We start from the raw sequence: 12,085 nt of genomic DNA on the forward strand, positions 1-12,085 counted from the left end.
CCCGCGCCCAGGCCGGCGCTGTCTCAGGCCCCTCCGTCCACCCACAGGGTGCTGGGCTCGCTGCAGAACCTGGGCGCCTTCGCAGACGCGTTCCACTGCGCGAATGGCTCCCCCATGCACCCAACGGTGCGATGCCGCGTCTGGTAGCCAAGGCCGAGCCGCGCTGCGCGGCCCACGCCCACCCGCCGCCCCGAGGCGTCCCATCCGCGCGGAGACAGTGCTGCCGGCGGTGACCCCGCAGCCAGCAGCCGACCCGCCCGCGCCGCGCCCGGCCTCCGCACCGGGCCTGGACCGCAGCTGGCGCTTCAGACAACCGGAGGTGAGCGCCGCCCTGCCCAGCGCCGCCTCTGCGCCCGCCCGCGAGGGTCTACGCCCCCCACCGCAGCCCTGTAGACGCGGTTATCCGTCTTCTGCCCGCTCTCCAAAGCGCGTCCTCCTCAGATGTCCACGAGCTTCAGACTTCAGCTAAGTAAACGCTTTAAAGAAGCGGCTGCCTTGTCTGTGTAGCAGGGCCCAGGGCCAGTGGTCTGGGTGACAGTACCCGAGAAAGTGCCCCCTCTCCCGCTGCACCTGCCACTGAGAGCTGGAGGCCGAGTGGGAACATGGCAGGGCGCTCCTGACAGACCCCAGGGTCCTTGTGCTGGACGCACAGCAGTGACCACGATGCCCCAAAATGCCCACCCATGCCGACGGTTCAAACAAGGCGGGGGGCTCCTGACTCAGGGAGGAACTAAGGTGGGGGATGGGGCAGAGGGGATGCAAGTTGCACCCCACTATCTGGATGTGGGGTTTTGTGTAACTGGAAGCCGGTGAGGGGTTAAAGCTTGTCACGTGCCCTGAGTTTTAAATGACCACAGAGAGGCTGAGTGAGGGGGTTGGGTGCCAGGGAGAACAGCTAGAAGGCCCCTGTGGTTGTTCAGACCCAGACCAGGGGACACGGCGGGGCTGCTGAGAAACTCATCTGGACTCAGATGAGAGGCCCTGAAGGCGGGCAGGACAGGAGTTCTGCTCTGTACCTGTCAATTTTGAGGTGCTGGTCACCCCCATGTGACAGAGCCTCAGGGAGCTAGACCTTGTCTAGGCAAGCCCCTCCCCCAGGAGGGCTTCCATACAAGGCCTCGGCTGTCCAGCAGAGCTCCCTAGAACCCAACTAGCTCCCACCAGACGTGAACTCTGACCCCGAGCCTTCCAGGTTGGGCTCCCACCTGGGGTGTTTCCTATCAGATGAAGCCCACCCCACCCTCGTCTCCCACACCCTGGGCCTGTTTGCAGACCCCTGACCTGCAGGCGCCAAAGGCCCAGGGTCTCCAGAGAAACTGCCAGGGGCATGTCCACCACCACCAACCCACCAGGGAAAGTGACTCTCCTAGTGGGGAAAGTGAAGCCTCGGGACGCACGACCACCCGCCGCCCCGGATGAAACCATCAGTGATCAAGGCCCTGGCTGCTGAGCGCAAGATTTAGAGGCAATGAAGAAACGCTGCCCAGAGACCGCAGTTTATTGCTCATCGCTGCTCACAGACCAGGACGTCCAGAGATTCTGGAGTCTGCTCACATCCAGCTCCCAGTGTGCCCGGGGCAGGTGACACCTCCTGGGACCTTCACCTCGAGCATGCCTCTTCATCGCACTGTGGAGGCAGCAGGGGCCCCATCAGGCCAGCCATGCCCCTGGGGCCAAGAGCCGCTCATCCCACCCTCCAGGGCCATAGACCCTCCAGGAGTGTCTAAGGCCCAAGTAGGAGGAGAAGCATGCTGGACAGTCCTCTCCACGTAGAGCACAGAAGGTCGGCCACCGGAACCATGCTAATATGGGCTACAGTCACCTGGGACAACCCTGGCCCTCCTAGGCTGAGAGGACAGGCCACTCCTCTTCTCTGCAGCCCCTGAGTGACCCCCTGTCCTCCAGAGAGGCCCTGCTGTGCCTGCCCGTACAGTCACCCTGCCCCTGGCCCATCACCACAAAGTGGGGCAGGCAACAGTGACATCCTGGGGCTGCCGTGGGCACAGAATCACCTAAAGCCATCCGGGCCCAGCTCAAAGTCTGGCCACATCAAGCACGCAACCCTGGGGAGTTTGGGGGGGAGGCATTCTTAGTGCAGTGCCCACCCCAGGCCTGGGCTCACCTGGGGCGGCTCACTGGGGCCGACCTCCGCAGAGATGCCCAAGGCCTGCAGGATGCTCTCCAGTGGGGCGTAGTCACCCGGGGACTTCTGGACAAAGTGCAGCAGCACTTTATCACCACCTGCAGCAGGTGGAGGTGGGGGTGGAGTGGTCAGGGTGCCCCTGTGCAGCCACCACCCCATCTGGTTATGGGGATGGGTGAGCTGCTCTGGCCACACCCTGTCCAGCTAAGAGGACACTGAGAGCTGGGCCACACTGCAAAGAGGGAAACTGTGATTAACAAGCCAGAGGGAGGGAGAGAGGAAGGGTCAGGGCAGAGTCAAGTTCAGCAAGACCTTCCCACCTAAGCATGTGGCCCTGCAATCCCCACCCCATGACCACACATTAAGCCCTGATGCCCGTGCCCTAGCCCACCTTTGGCAACCACCAGCAGCCCTCCGCTCTGCAGCAGATCCCCGGACAAATTCCCCTGGATGCCGACAGCCTTGGCCTGGAGGAGGGGAGCAGCCCAGGTAAGCCCTAGACAGAAGCCCTGCACCCCAGCCCCATACAACCCTGGCCCTCACAAACCTTGGCAGCCACTTCACGAACAGGCTTCCCCAAGGCAGCCGGGAGGATGCTCAAGCTGTTGTACCTGCCAAGACACAGCTGGCTCATGCAGGCTCCGACTCTGCACCAAAGACTGAGCCCCAGAGCCTGCCCACGACCCTGACTCCACAAGACGCACCCACCAGTTCCCACAAGCAAGCCCCACCCCAACTTTCCAGGGGCTCAGGGGACATGGGACAGCCAGGCCAGCAACTGGCCCAGCCCCAGGAGCAGCAGCTGCCAGAGCCACGGGCTGGCAGGCCTGGGGCCCCACAGAGGGTGTGGGGAGTGTGGACGGGGTGAGTCCGGGGATCTGGCTCAGCTGGCACCGCCAATCAGACAAGGCAGCCAGCCTGTAGCAAGGCACCCAAGGTGGTTGAGGGGCCCCTGACTGGTGCCCTAGGCCCAGGCCCCCGCTGGAGCCAGCTAGGGAGAAGTCCTGGGTGAGAAGCCTAACCTATAGCCCATAACAGACACAGGCACCCAAGAGAGACTGGTAGGGCTGACTGGAGCAGTGGATGCTCAGAGTCTGCTTGGCCAAGGAGAGGGTGGCAGGCAGAAGAAGAGGGGAGCAGTGAAGCCCGGAGCTCTCAGCTCACCGCTTGAAGCCCAGCTCCTTGTAAAACTGCTTGCTCTCGTCCAGGTAGAGCTCTGGAAAGCAGAGACCACAGTTCTGTGCCCCTGGACTGTCTTCCCTCCCCCACAAGCCCCCACCCAGGGGGCTCACTCTCCTGCATCCGCCCCTCTGTCCACCCTTGGATCCCAGCTCAGACACCCATGATCAGGAGAGGCAGAACAGGGCTGTGTCCCCACTGTTAAGAGGAAGGGCAGAGGCCCAGAGGGGACAGGGGGAAACGGGAGGAGCAGGACTCTGTGAGGGCATATTACAGGTTGGAAAGAGAGGTGGGCCAGAGGGGTGGGGTGGGAGCCAGTGCAGTCTGGGCTCTAGGCCCAGCCACTACTATTGGGCTTGGGAAACATCCGAGGAAGTTCAGGATCAGGCTCCTGGGGAGGTGGGAGGCTGGCAGAGGACACAGTAAAGACTTTTGGTCGTGATTCCAGGCTAGAGTCACCACTGAGCCCTCCATAGTGGGAGGAACATCATGGCTGGGCAGGCAGGTAGGGGCCACAGCTGGAGGGGGCAGGGGAAGGGAGGAAGTACGAGAGGAGGGCAGGGGAGAGGATACAGGAGCATGTCAAAGCCGCTCCTGTAGAGAAGGATCAGGGCTGGACGAGGAGGAGGCAGGCGAATGCCCTGAGTCTGAGGAGGAGAGGGGTCTCATGGCGGTTGGGCAGTTGAGGGGCCGGTGCTGGGGGAGGAGGGTGGGGAGCGCAGGCACCTCCCGCGAAGTAGCCACCATCCAGGAACTCCTGCAGGCCCAGGGCCTCTGGACCCACGCCCACCAGGCGCACGCCGTGCTGATCCAGGAGCCCCTTGAGGTTGCTGAGGTCCCGGGCGATCCAGCGACACACCATGCAGCCGAAACGCCGCAAACCGGCCACCACGCACGCCTGCTCCTGCCACAGGTTCCGCAGCTCTACGGCCTGCGTGTGGGCGGGTAAGGAGCGCCGCCAGATCACAGCCTGCGAGCACGTCCACACCCCGAGCCCCGCGCCAGGGCCGCTCACTTCCAGCCAGCTAGCTCCCCACCCCCACCGCCCCCCGCCCAGACGCGGGACTCGGATGCCGCTGCCAAGTGCCGGGGCGCACACACCGCCCTAAGCCCGCCAGGCCTCACCTCCCCGGTGACCGCGTGCTTCAGGACACACGCGCCAACGCGGGCAAGGTCCACGGTGCTCATGGCGCCGGCCGCCCCAGATTTCAGCCGCGAGCCCGGGTCCCCACCAGCCCTCTCCGCCTACACTCCAACGCACAACTCGCCTCCGCCGCGGGGACGCCCCAGACGTCGCCCCGCCCCACTATGCGCGTGCGCTGGCCCCGCTCTGCCCTGGGCACGCCCCCAGGCGTCGCCCCGCCCCACTTTGGGAGAGCCCTGGCCCGGCTCCGCCCTGCCCACCCCCCGCCCCCGACAACCCCGCTCCGCCCTGGCCCCGCCCATTGCAGCGGCTCGTATGCAAAATAGCCCCTGTATTTTGTGTCTACCTCAATACCACCTTGAACGCGCCCGATGTCTTCTGATTTCGGATGCTAAGCAGGGTCGGGCCTGCTTAGTACTTGCTAGTGCTTAGATTTTGTATATGCGTGAGCCCGCCAGCCAAAGGTGCTGCTGGTAGCGGGCGGAGCTTGGCAACCCGGCCGCAGGCACGCGACGCGCCGGAGCAGAGTGCTGCGACGTGCCCGGGGCAGCGGGCTCGATCCTGGTGTGCGGGAAGATAAGGGGCGGAGCGGCCAGGGTCCTGGGATTCCGGTGGGGTCCCATCTGGTGGAGGAGCCCGAGGGTAGCCCGAGGGCCTAGCTTTTCCGTGGTCTAAAAAGACCAAGATAAAACGTATCTTGAAAGTCCATGACAGTGCAGCGATTTCTGAGTTACACGTCCGTGTTGGCTTTCATCATAAAGTACTGTCCGTTATCATGCCAGCTAAACATGTGCTTTAACCCCCAAACTTTGGGTAAAATAGACCTGAAAGAAACAACAGCAGTTTGCTAGGTGCCTTGTGAATTTGTCATTCCTCGCGACAGCCTTGCGACGCCTTCCAGTATCGCTCAGTTTTAGCAGCGAGGGTCCTTAGCACGGAGGCTGAGAGGTGGAGCCAAGGCAAGCTGGACAGCGGAGTCTCACCTGGGTGTCCCCTGACCCCCGCGGAGAGTCTGCGGTTTCTGGCGGCTCCAGGCCCCAGACTCGGCTGGAGAAGGAAGCCACAGCCAGCAGCCCACTTGGGGTTTGGAAGGAGGGGCGCCCCCTCTTGCTACCTCACTGTATTCCACAGGGCCCCCAATAGGGGGAACACAAAGGCCCAAGATGGCTGCTGCTGCCTCCAACCTGCCGCTGGGCCTGGAAGGATGAGGGTGCTGGGGTGCCTGGAAGTCCAGGCCCCAAAATTGAGTTACTATGTCAAAAAGAGAAGGATTTCATTTCCTGGGTATTGAAGGCAGGAAGGAAAGGCCATGCAGAGACTAACAGCGGCAGGAAGCCCCTTGTCCACCAGGGAAGGAGAAACAACAGGAAATGTCACAGCTCGGAATCCAGGAGTGCAACCACGGAGGCCATGGTATCTCAGGGGTCTCTGTCATCGGGCACCCAGGTGCCACGTGTGTTGCTCCACTCCCCACCTCTCGTCTCTCCAGGGTGCAGCAGCCCTTCTGAGATGGAAGCAAGCCCTGGGACCAACAGCACAACGGCATAGGACATGTTCCTCCTGGAGCGTTTATTGTCTGGGACTTGGCATGATACACTGGCCAGGCCTGAAAACCAGAAAGCCACCTGGTGAGCAAAGCTGTGGGCCATCCGGGCTCAGGTCCCCAGGAGTTACAGCCCAACGACCCTCCAAGCTCCATCCCTCAGACCCAGAGGAGGCAGACCCCAAGAGTGCCCCCCAGCATTCCTTGCCCCTTGGGAATGCGGACCTCCCAAGGAGCCAGAGCCACTGTGTCATGGGGTCTCTCAACGGCAGGGGGGACAGGATTCGGAAGCCTTGCCCAGGGAGCTCTCTGCCTCCCTGATGCCCACTCATTGCCATGGACTTCGAGCTCCTGTCCACCCTGAGGGGGCAGTGGGGGCACAGGGCAGGCAGTAAGCAGCTGGGAGAGGCACTGGGATAAAGATGTAGCAGTCCTGTGAGCAGGGCTGTGTCCCCACCAAGACCCCAGGTGTGCTTCACTCCGTTATTGGTTTGTTCATTTATTCCACTACTGCAATGAGAAGTCTGAGCTCTGCAACAAAGACTAGCCCCACCACTCACCACAACCCAAGAAAGCCTGTGCGGCAACAAAGACCTAGCATGACCAAAACTTAATTAATTTTTAAAAAGATATATTTGGGGGGAGATGATTTGAGATTCTATAAATCTATTTCTCCTCAAACTTTCTGGGAAGTCATGAGAAGCAAGGACACTTCCCAGCAATGAGCCTGTTCCAGGAGACATGTTGAGACTGTGCAAATATCCTATTTCACATCAAGCTCTTTATTCATTGATTTTCTTCCCTGAATAAAGCAGCTGGATGGCCTGAGGCTCATGTGCCCACAAGGGTCCCCACCCCACAGCTGGGCTCAGAGAAGTGGAGGCAGTGGCCTGGACGTGGTTAGTGGGCAGCTCTGGGTGTGAGTGCAGGTCTATCTGACTTTCCGGCCCCCATGCTGGGGTGGAGGGTGGCAGGTGGGGTTGGGGAAGAGAGGAGGGAGCTGGAGGAGGGAGAACAGGATGTAGTGAGGAAGGAGAGACGGGTAAGGGGAGGGCAAGGAAGAGGGGAGAGTGAGGCCTCAAGACCCAGAGTGGGAGAGAGACAGACCCAGAGGAGGAGGAGTATGGAGAGAACCGTGTCAGGGATGGAAACTGTTGGAGCCGACGCCACAGACAGAGGGACAGACCTGGGAAGAGGAAGGGGGTGCAGGGTGGGGAGAGAGGACCCTCAGACTCCCTCACTGTGGCAGTCTCCCCACCCCTGCCCAGTGACCCCAGGCTCCCTCCAGAGTCTCTGAGCACCCAGGTCAGCTCGGGGGCCAGGGGATCAGCCTGTGGGGGTCCTGCTGCAGGAGAGGGGTCCTCACTTCCAGAACCTCCCTTATAGGACCCCTGGAGCCCTCCCCCAGCCCTGACCTCAGAACCACAGGAGGGGCAGCAGCACCCCTCTGCATCCGCTCTATGGAAGGGCCTTCATCCACCTCCAAGAAACTGGTACCTGCTGGCTCTGGCTCTCTCTGCTGCGGTGATGAGTGTGTGAGCCCAGGGCGCAGGTGACGTCTTCTGGATACTGGCACACAACGGGAAGCAGCCAGGGTGAGGCCTGTGGGCTTTCTGCTGGGGGAGGGCCCTTACCTCTCAGGAACGTGGGGCTAAGACCACGAGGACCACCTACTGGGTCTGGGGCTGGCACTCCTCCAGGGTCCTGCAAGAGAGAAGATCCCAGGAGGGCAGTTTTCACAGCCTGTCCTACCTACCACTCAGTGCCTGAGCAACAAGCGGGCCGGGCAGAGGGGCCCAAGGACCCAGTCAGGAGGGGGCGCTGGGCTTGCCATCTCAGGCTTGGGTCTGGGGTCTGTGTCTTCAGAGGGTTTCAGGGGACTAGGCTGCTCTTGCACTGGCCAGAGACCTGGGGATCAGGGTGCCCAGCCCCTCTGGCTCACCTCTCTCCTGAGACCTCTGGCCTGCTCTGCAGATGGCGTGGGGCAAGCCCCAGGACAGTCATCTCCACTCCTGCTATCGCAGAAGTGATCTTGGTGGTGGCCACATGTGATACCCTCTGTGCTGAAGCACATCTGCCTGGAATAAGGGCGTGCATCAGTTGGCAGCAGGATTTCAGGGTTAGGGTCAGCTTCCTACCTGGGTCACAGACAGCACTGCAGACCCTAGATCAGGCATTGAGGGGGATGGTGGACTTCCCCAGGGTGCAGGGAGCACACAGCATACCAGGCAACTCCCCCCAGGGCTGCTTCACCTCGTACCCTGCCTCCCAGGGGTCCAGGGCACTCAAGGCTGACAGGGCCAAAGGGAGCCCACCCACCACGGCCACCTGGATACTTCTGGCAGGTACGACCCACCCACAGGGACCTAAAGGCACCTGAGCTCTTCCTGGCCCCACAGTGAGCCTGTTGGGGTATGTCAGATCATTCTGTGAGAATGTCAGGCCCTCCTGGGGCATGGTTCTCTCACAGGGGCTGCTCTGAGCCTCAGGCTCTGGCCAAAAATAAACTGGCAGGTACCCAGGCCAGGTCCCCTGTGTAGTGTGGCTGTGAGAATCTCGGGGGAAAGAATGGGGGCCACAGGGGGTGTCCCTATCTGTGTCCCTGTCAGGAGCTTCATGCCGCTGCTGGTGGGCGCTGTGAATGGAGGGGCTCCTGGACCAGGAGGGGTGGGGTGTCTGCCCTCAGCCCATAGTGCTGACCCCCAGAAACAGCCCCTCAGAGGAGATCCTTCCAGGGCTGCTCTCGGGCAGCACTCAGCCCCCATCTCCTCCTCTTTGCCCAGGGTCATCGCCAGGGCACAGAGATGCAGGAGGAAGAGGTACAGCGCCTAGGGGAGATGGCACTGGCCTCAGTCTCTGTCTCTGTAAAATGGGGCAGCAGCTCTGCCGCTGACCACGCTCTGTAGAAATGCCACAGTGGACCCAGGACCAGCTCCAGGAATGGCTGAGTATGATTGCCCTGCTCAGGCCACAGCCTCCCTGTGGCAGAGTGGGAACCCCACCCCCAGGAATCCCAAGGCCCTCCAGGCTGGACAGACCATCAGCCTTCCTGCAGGCCTGCGCTGGGCCTGGGGCTCAGCAGGCCCGGCTGGCAGGAGGGACAGACTGCTCTGGGCTGGAGGCTGGGAGAAGCCCTGCCGGGGGTCCTAGTTCCAGAGCAGGTTCTGCCTGGCCGTCAGGGGCCTCCCTGAGGAGTGATGACTGGACTGGCAGGGGAGCCACACTGGCCAGAAGAAGGTGGTCTCCACCCGGCTGCAGGAGTATCCTGGCTTATCACCCAGGACCAGCTGCCAGCTGGGAGTGGAGATGGGCGCCAGCCACAGGGCCCCACCCCAAAGCACATTCCAGCCAAGTGCAGCCAGGCCAGGGAGCGCCCTTACCTGCAGTGGGGTCACCTGAGACTCCTGAGTGGAGCGGTTGGGGAGGGGCCACCAGAGGGGTCTTCTGCTGAGGGTGGGTCTGGCTCTCCTGAGGTCAGGGGGACTGGGCACCAGCAACATGGGTCAGTCCAGGAGATCTGGATACCGGGGGGACAGAGGCCAAGTGAGGTCAGGACAGGGACATGGCCCAGCAGGGACTGGGGAGGGAGGGGGTCACTGGGGAGCACCCAAGGGGCAGGAGTGGGGACAGGGCTGGCTGGTGGGACAGGCAGAGGCTCAGGGGTCTCGCCAGGCTCCCACTGTCAGCCTTGGGCCCCGGGCACCAGAGTGGTGGACCCCAGCTCGCAGAGGCTCCATGTTCACCCTCAGGACCCTTCAGATCCTGGCTGCAGTCCCCTGGAAAGCCACACAGGGGTCACCTGAGGCAGGAAGGGTTTGCTCCCCAGTCCCCAGTGTCCCCTGGGCCCACAGCTGCCGGGGGAGCAGGCCCCTCGGTGACAGCTCAGAGTCAGGTGCAGGCTATGCTCAGGGGAGAGGTGGGGAGACCAGTGTCAGGCTGGGAGGGGTACAGCCTGTGTGGGCGGCAGGAGCTGACCAGGCCAAAGGAGGGAAAGTGAAAGTGAGTGTTAGTCACTCAGTCTGATTCTCTGCGACCCCATGGACTGTATCCCGCCAGGCTCCTCTGTCCACGGGATTCGCCAGGCAAGAATACTGAGTGGGTTGCCATGCCCTTCGCCAGGGGGTCTTCCCGACCCAGGGATTGTACCCAGGTCTCCTGCATGGCAGAAGTTCTCTTTACTGATTAGCCACATGGGGGAGGGGCATGTAAGTGGAGAGGTGAGGCCCCCCACAATCACAGATCCCCCCTCTGCCTCACCCAGTGAACCAGCTTCCTGCCCCCTCTGTCATGCATCAGAGTTCCTATAGAAGCAGGTGACCCCCAAAAGTCATCCGTGCCTCCCCTTGCTCTGACCCCCCGAAAGCCCACCTGTTCCTCCCCACAACACTGAGCCCACCAAAGGAGCTCAGCTTGGCTTCCCCCTTACCTGTCTCAGACTCTGCAGAAACAGTAACCAGTCCTCCAGAGAAGCACCAGCAGCCCCCATGCAGTGTGCCCAGTGCGTGTCCCCACCTCGGCCAGGCTGTGGTTCTGGCTGTTTACCCTGTTTCCCTCAGCTCTGCAGAGGGTGGCTCCTTCCCGACCACCGGAGGACTCGTGAGTTGCAGCATGGTGTACTGAGTCATCTCTGATGACCACAGGGGCTCCCCACTGTGTCCACCCCCACCTGTCTCTGGAAAAGGGCTGGACTGGACAGTTTTGCTCCACTTCGCTGAAGGGGAGATGGGGCTCAGAAAGGGACAGGCCTTGCCCAGAGTCTCCCCTGCAACCCCAGCCAACTGTGCTCAGACCCAAACCCCGATCTTCCCGTCCAATGAGTCTTGGGGCTGTCCCCACCCAGACTTCTCAGCTCCTTGGCAATCCTCAGATGGACAGGGAGTAGGCCTGGGGGCAGGGACCTCTGGGCTGCAGAAGGAGGGTGTAAGGAGCCCCGCCTCCCACAGAGCAGGACGCTGGGAGGGCAGGACTCCATGGGAAGGTCACATCCCCAGGCTGCAGGCACATGGGTCAGCCAGTTTTACCCAGCTCTCCCCAGGCAGGAGTTCTGCTGGTAGAACTGGCTAGCAGCCACCATGTGCTCATGGTCACCACCTACTCCATTTCCAGGGGAACCTGAGGAGGAGAGGCTGGGATACGGCAGGGGTTCAGTCATGGGGGTGGGGCAGGGATTGACCACCTTCCTGTTCTGCAAAGTTTCCCAGAGTTCAGAGGCAGAGTTGGCCCCCAGACTGGCCTCCAGCCCCATGGACTCCAGGGGTTGGAGGCAGCGTGGAGGGCATTCAACCCAGCAGCTTGGGAGCCCCCATGAGATGCCCACCAGCACAGCTCTCATCCCCCTGGGAGGGTACATCAGATTGGGCTCCTGCCCCACTATTTTCACAGTGTTTCCAGGGAAGGCTGCACCCCCCTGCAGCCTTGGCTTGGCCATGATGGACTCTGAGTAGTGCTTTAGAATATTCTGGAACCCCAATAGTATGGCAGGGGCCTAGGGCCTGGTCTGGGGCACTAGCACCTCTTCTGCTCCCTCCCATGCCTTCACTGTCCTCCCATCTCATGGGGTGCTCCTCCAGGTAGGGGTACCCCAACATCTTGAATCCCCCCCACATCTGATACATCCTCAGAGATCATTTCATTCACCCTGCCCATGCTGGGCACGTAGGAAAACTGAGGCACAGCAAGGAGCAGGACTTACCTGTTGAGGCCTCCCCCCAAGACCACAGAAGCAGAGCCCAGAACCAAGGTCACCTCTGAAACTGACTGAGCCCCTTTGTAACTGTTGCCAAAAGCCCCTGATGATCACTAAGGAGCTTCCTGACTCCCCATTAGGCAAAGATGCCCACTCCAGTAAGCACCCTGTAGCTCCCCAACCAATCACCTAACACCAACCATCCAGCAGGAATTTTGCTATAACAATTGGCTATTAACCCACAAACACTGTCCATTTTCCCTGGTTTGTCAAGAGGTCAGCCTGCTGCGCTCGCGGTGCCCACATTATTTCTGCTCTTTGTTCTTAATAAACTCACTCCCTTCTGAAATGCTCTGTGTCCAGAAATTCTTTTTCAACTCGCTCTTGGAC

General features: G+C 61.4%; 2 protein-coding genes across 4 annotated transcripts in view; one reads left to right on the plus strand and one right to left on the minus strand.

The window, feature by feature from the left end:
* MMEL1 (membrane metalloendopeptidase like 1) overlaps nt 1-2,502 on the plus strand; it is a 39,155-nt gene extending 36,653 nt beyond the window's left edge. For all 3 annotated transcript variants that reach the window (XM_070768353.1, XM_019976055.2, XM_070768352.1), the window contains exon 24: nt 48-2,502. Coding sequence is in view for 2 of the 3 variants with exons in the window: in XM_019976055.2 (XP_019831614.2) it covers nt 48-147 (100 nt within the window). In the remaining variant the exon portion in view is untranslated. The remainder of the gene's footprint in view (nt 1-47) is intronic.
* On the minus strand, nt 1,481-4,624 carry PRXL2B (peroxiredoxin like 2B). The gene is made up of 7 exons (XM_019976892.2): nt 4,448-4,624; nt 4,049-4,253; nt 3,308-3,359; nt 2,691-2,754; nt 2,535-2,610; nt 2,123-2,241; nt 1,481-1,627 (listed from the first exon to the last, which is right to left on the minus strand). The coding sequence occupies exons 1-7, from the start codon at nt 4,508-4,510 to the stop codon at nt 1,601-1,603; spliced, it is 606 nt and encodes a 201-aa protein (XP_019832451.1). The 5' UTR covers nt 4,511-4,624; the 3' UTR covers nt 1,481-1,600.
* Between the last annotated feature and the right edge of the window lie 7,461 nt (nt 4,625-12,085).

Source organism: Bos indicus, chromosome 16, assembly GCF_029378745.1.
Source record: "Bos indicus isolate NIAB-ARS_2022 breed Sahiwal x Tharparkar chromosome 16, NIAB-ARS_B.indTharparkar_mat_pri_1.0, whole genome shotgun sequence".
NCBI classification, from domain to species: Eukaryota; Metazoa; Chordata; class Mammalia; order Artiodactyla; family Bovidae; genus Bos; species Bos indicus.

Coding starts and splice junctions, on each gene's coding strand:
- PRXL2B (XM_019976892.2), bottom strand. CDS start 4,510: ATGAGCACCGTGGACCTTGCCCGCGTTGGCGCGTGTGTCCTGAAGCAC. Junction 4,254..4,447: donor AGCACGCGGTCACCGGGGAG/GTGAGGCCTGGC, acceptor GCCCACACGCAG/GCCGTAGAGCTGCGGAACCT. Junction 1,628..2,122: donor GCCCCAGTGAGCCGCCCCAG/GTGAGCCCAGGC, acceptor CTGCCTCCACAG/TGCGATGAAGAGGCATGCTC.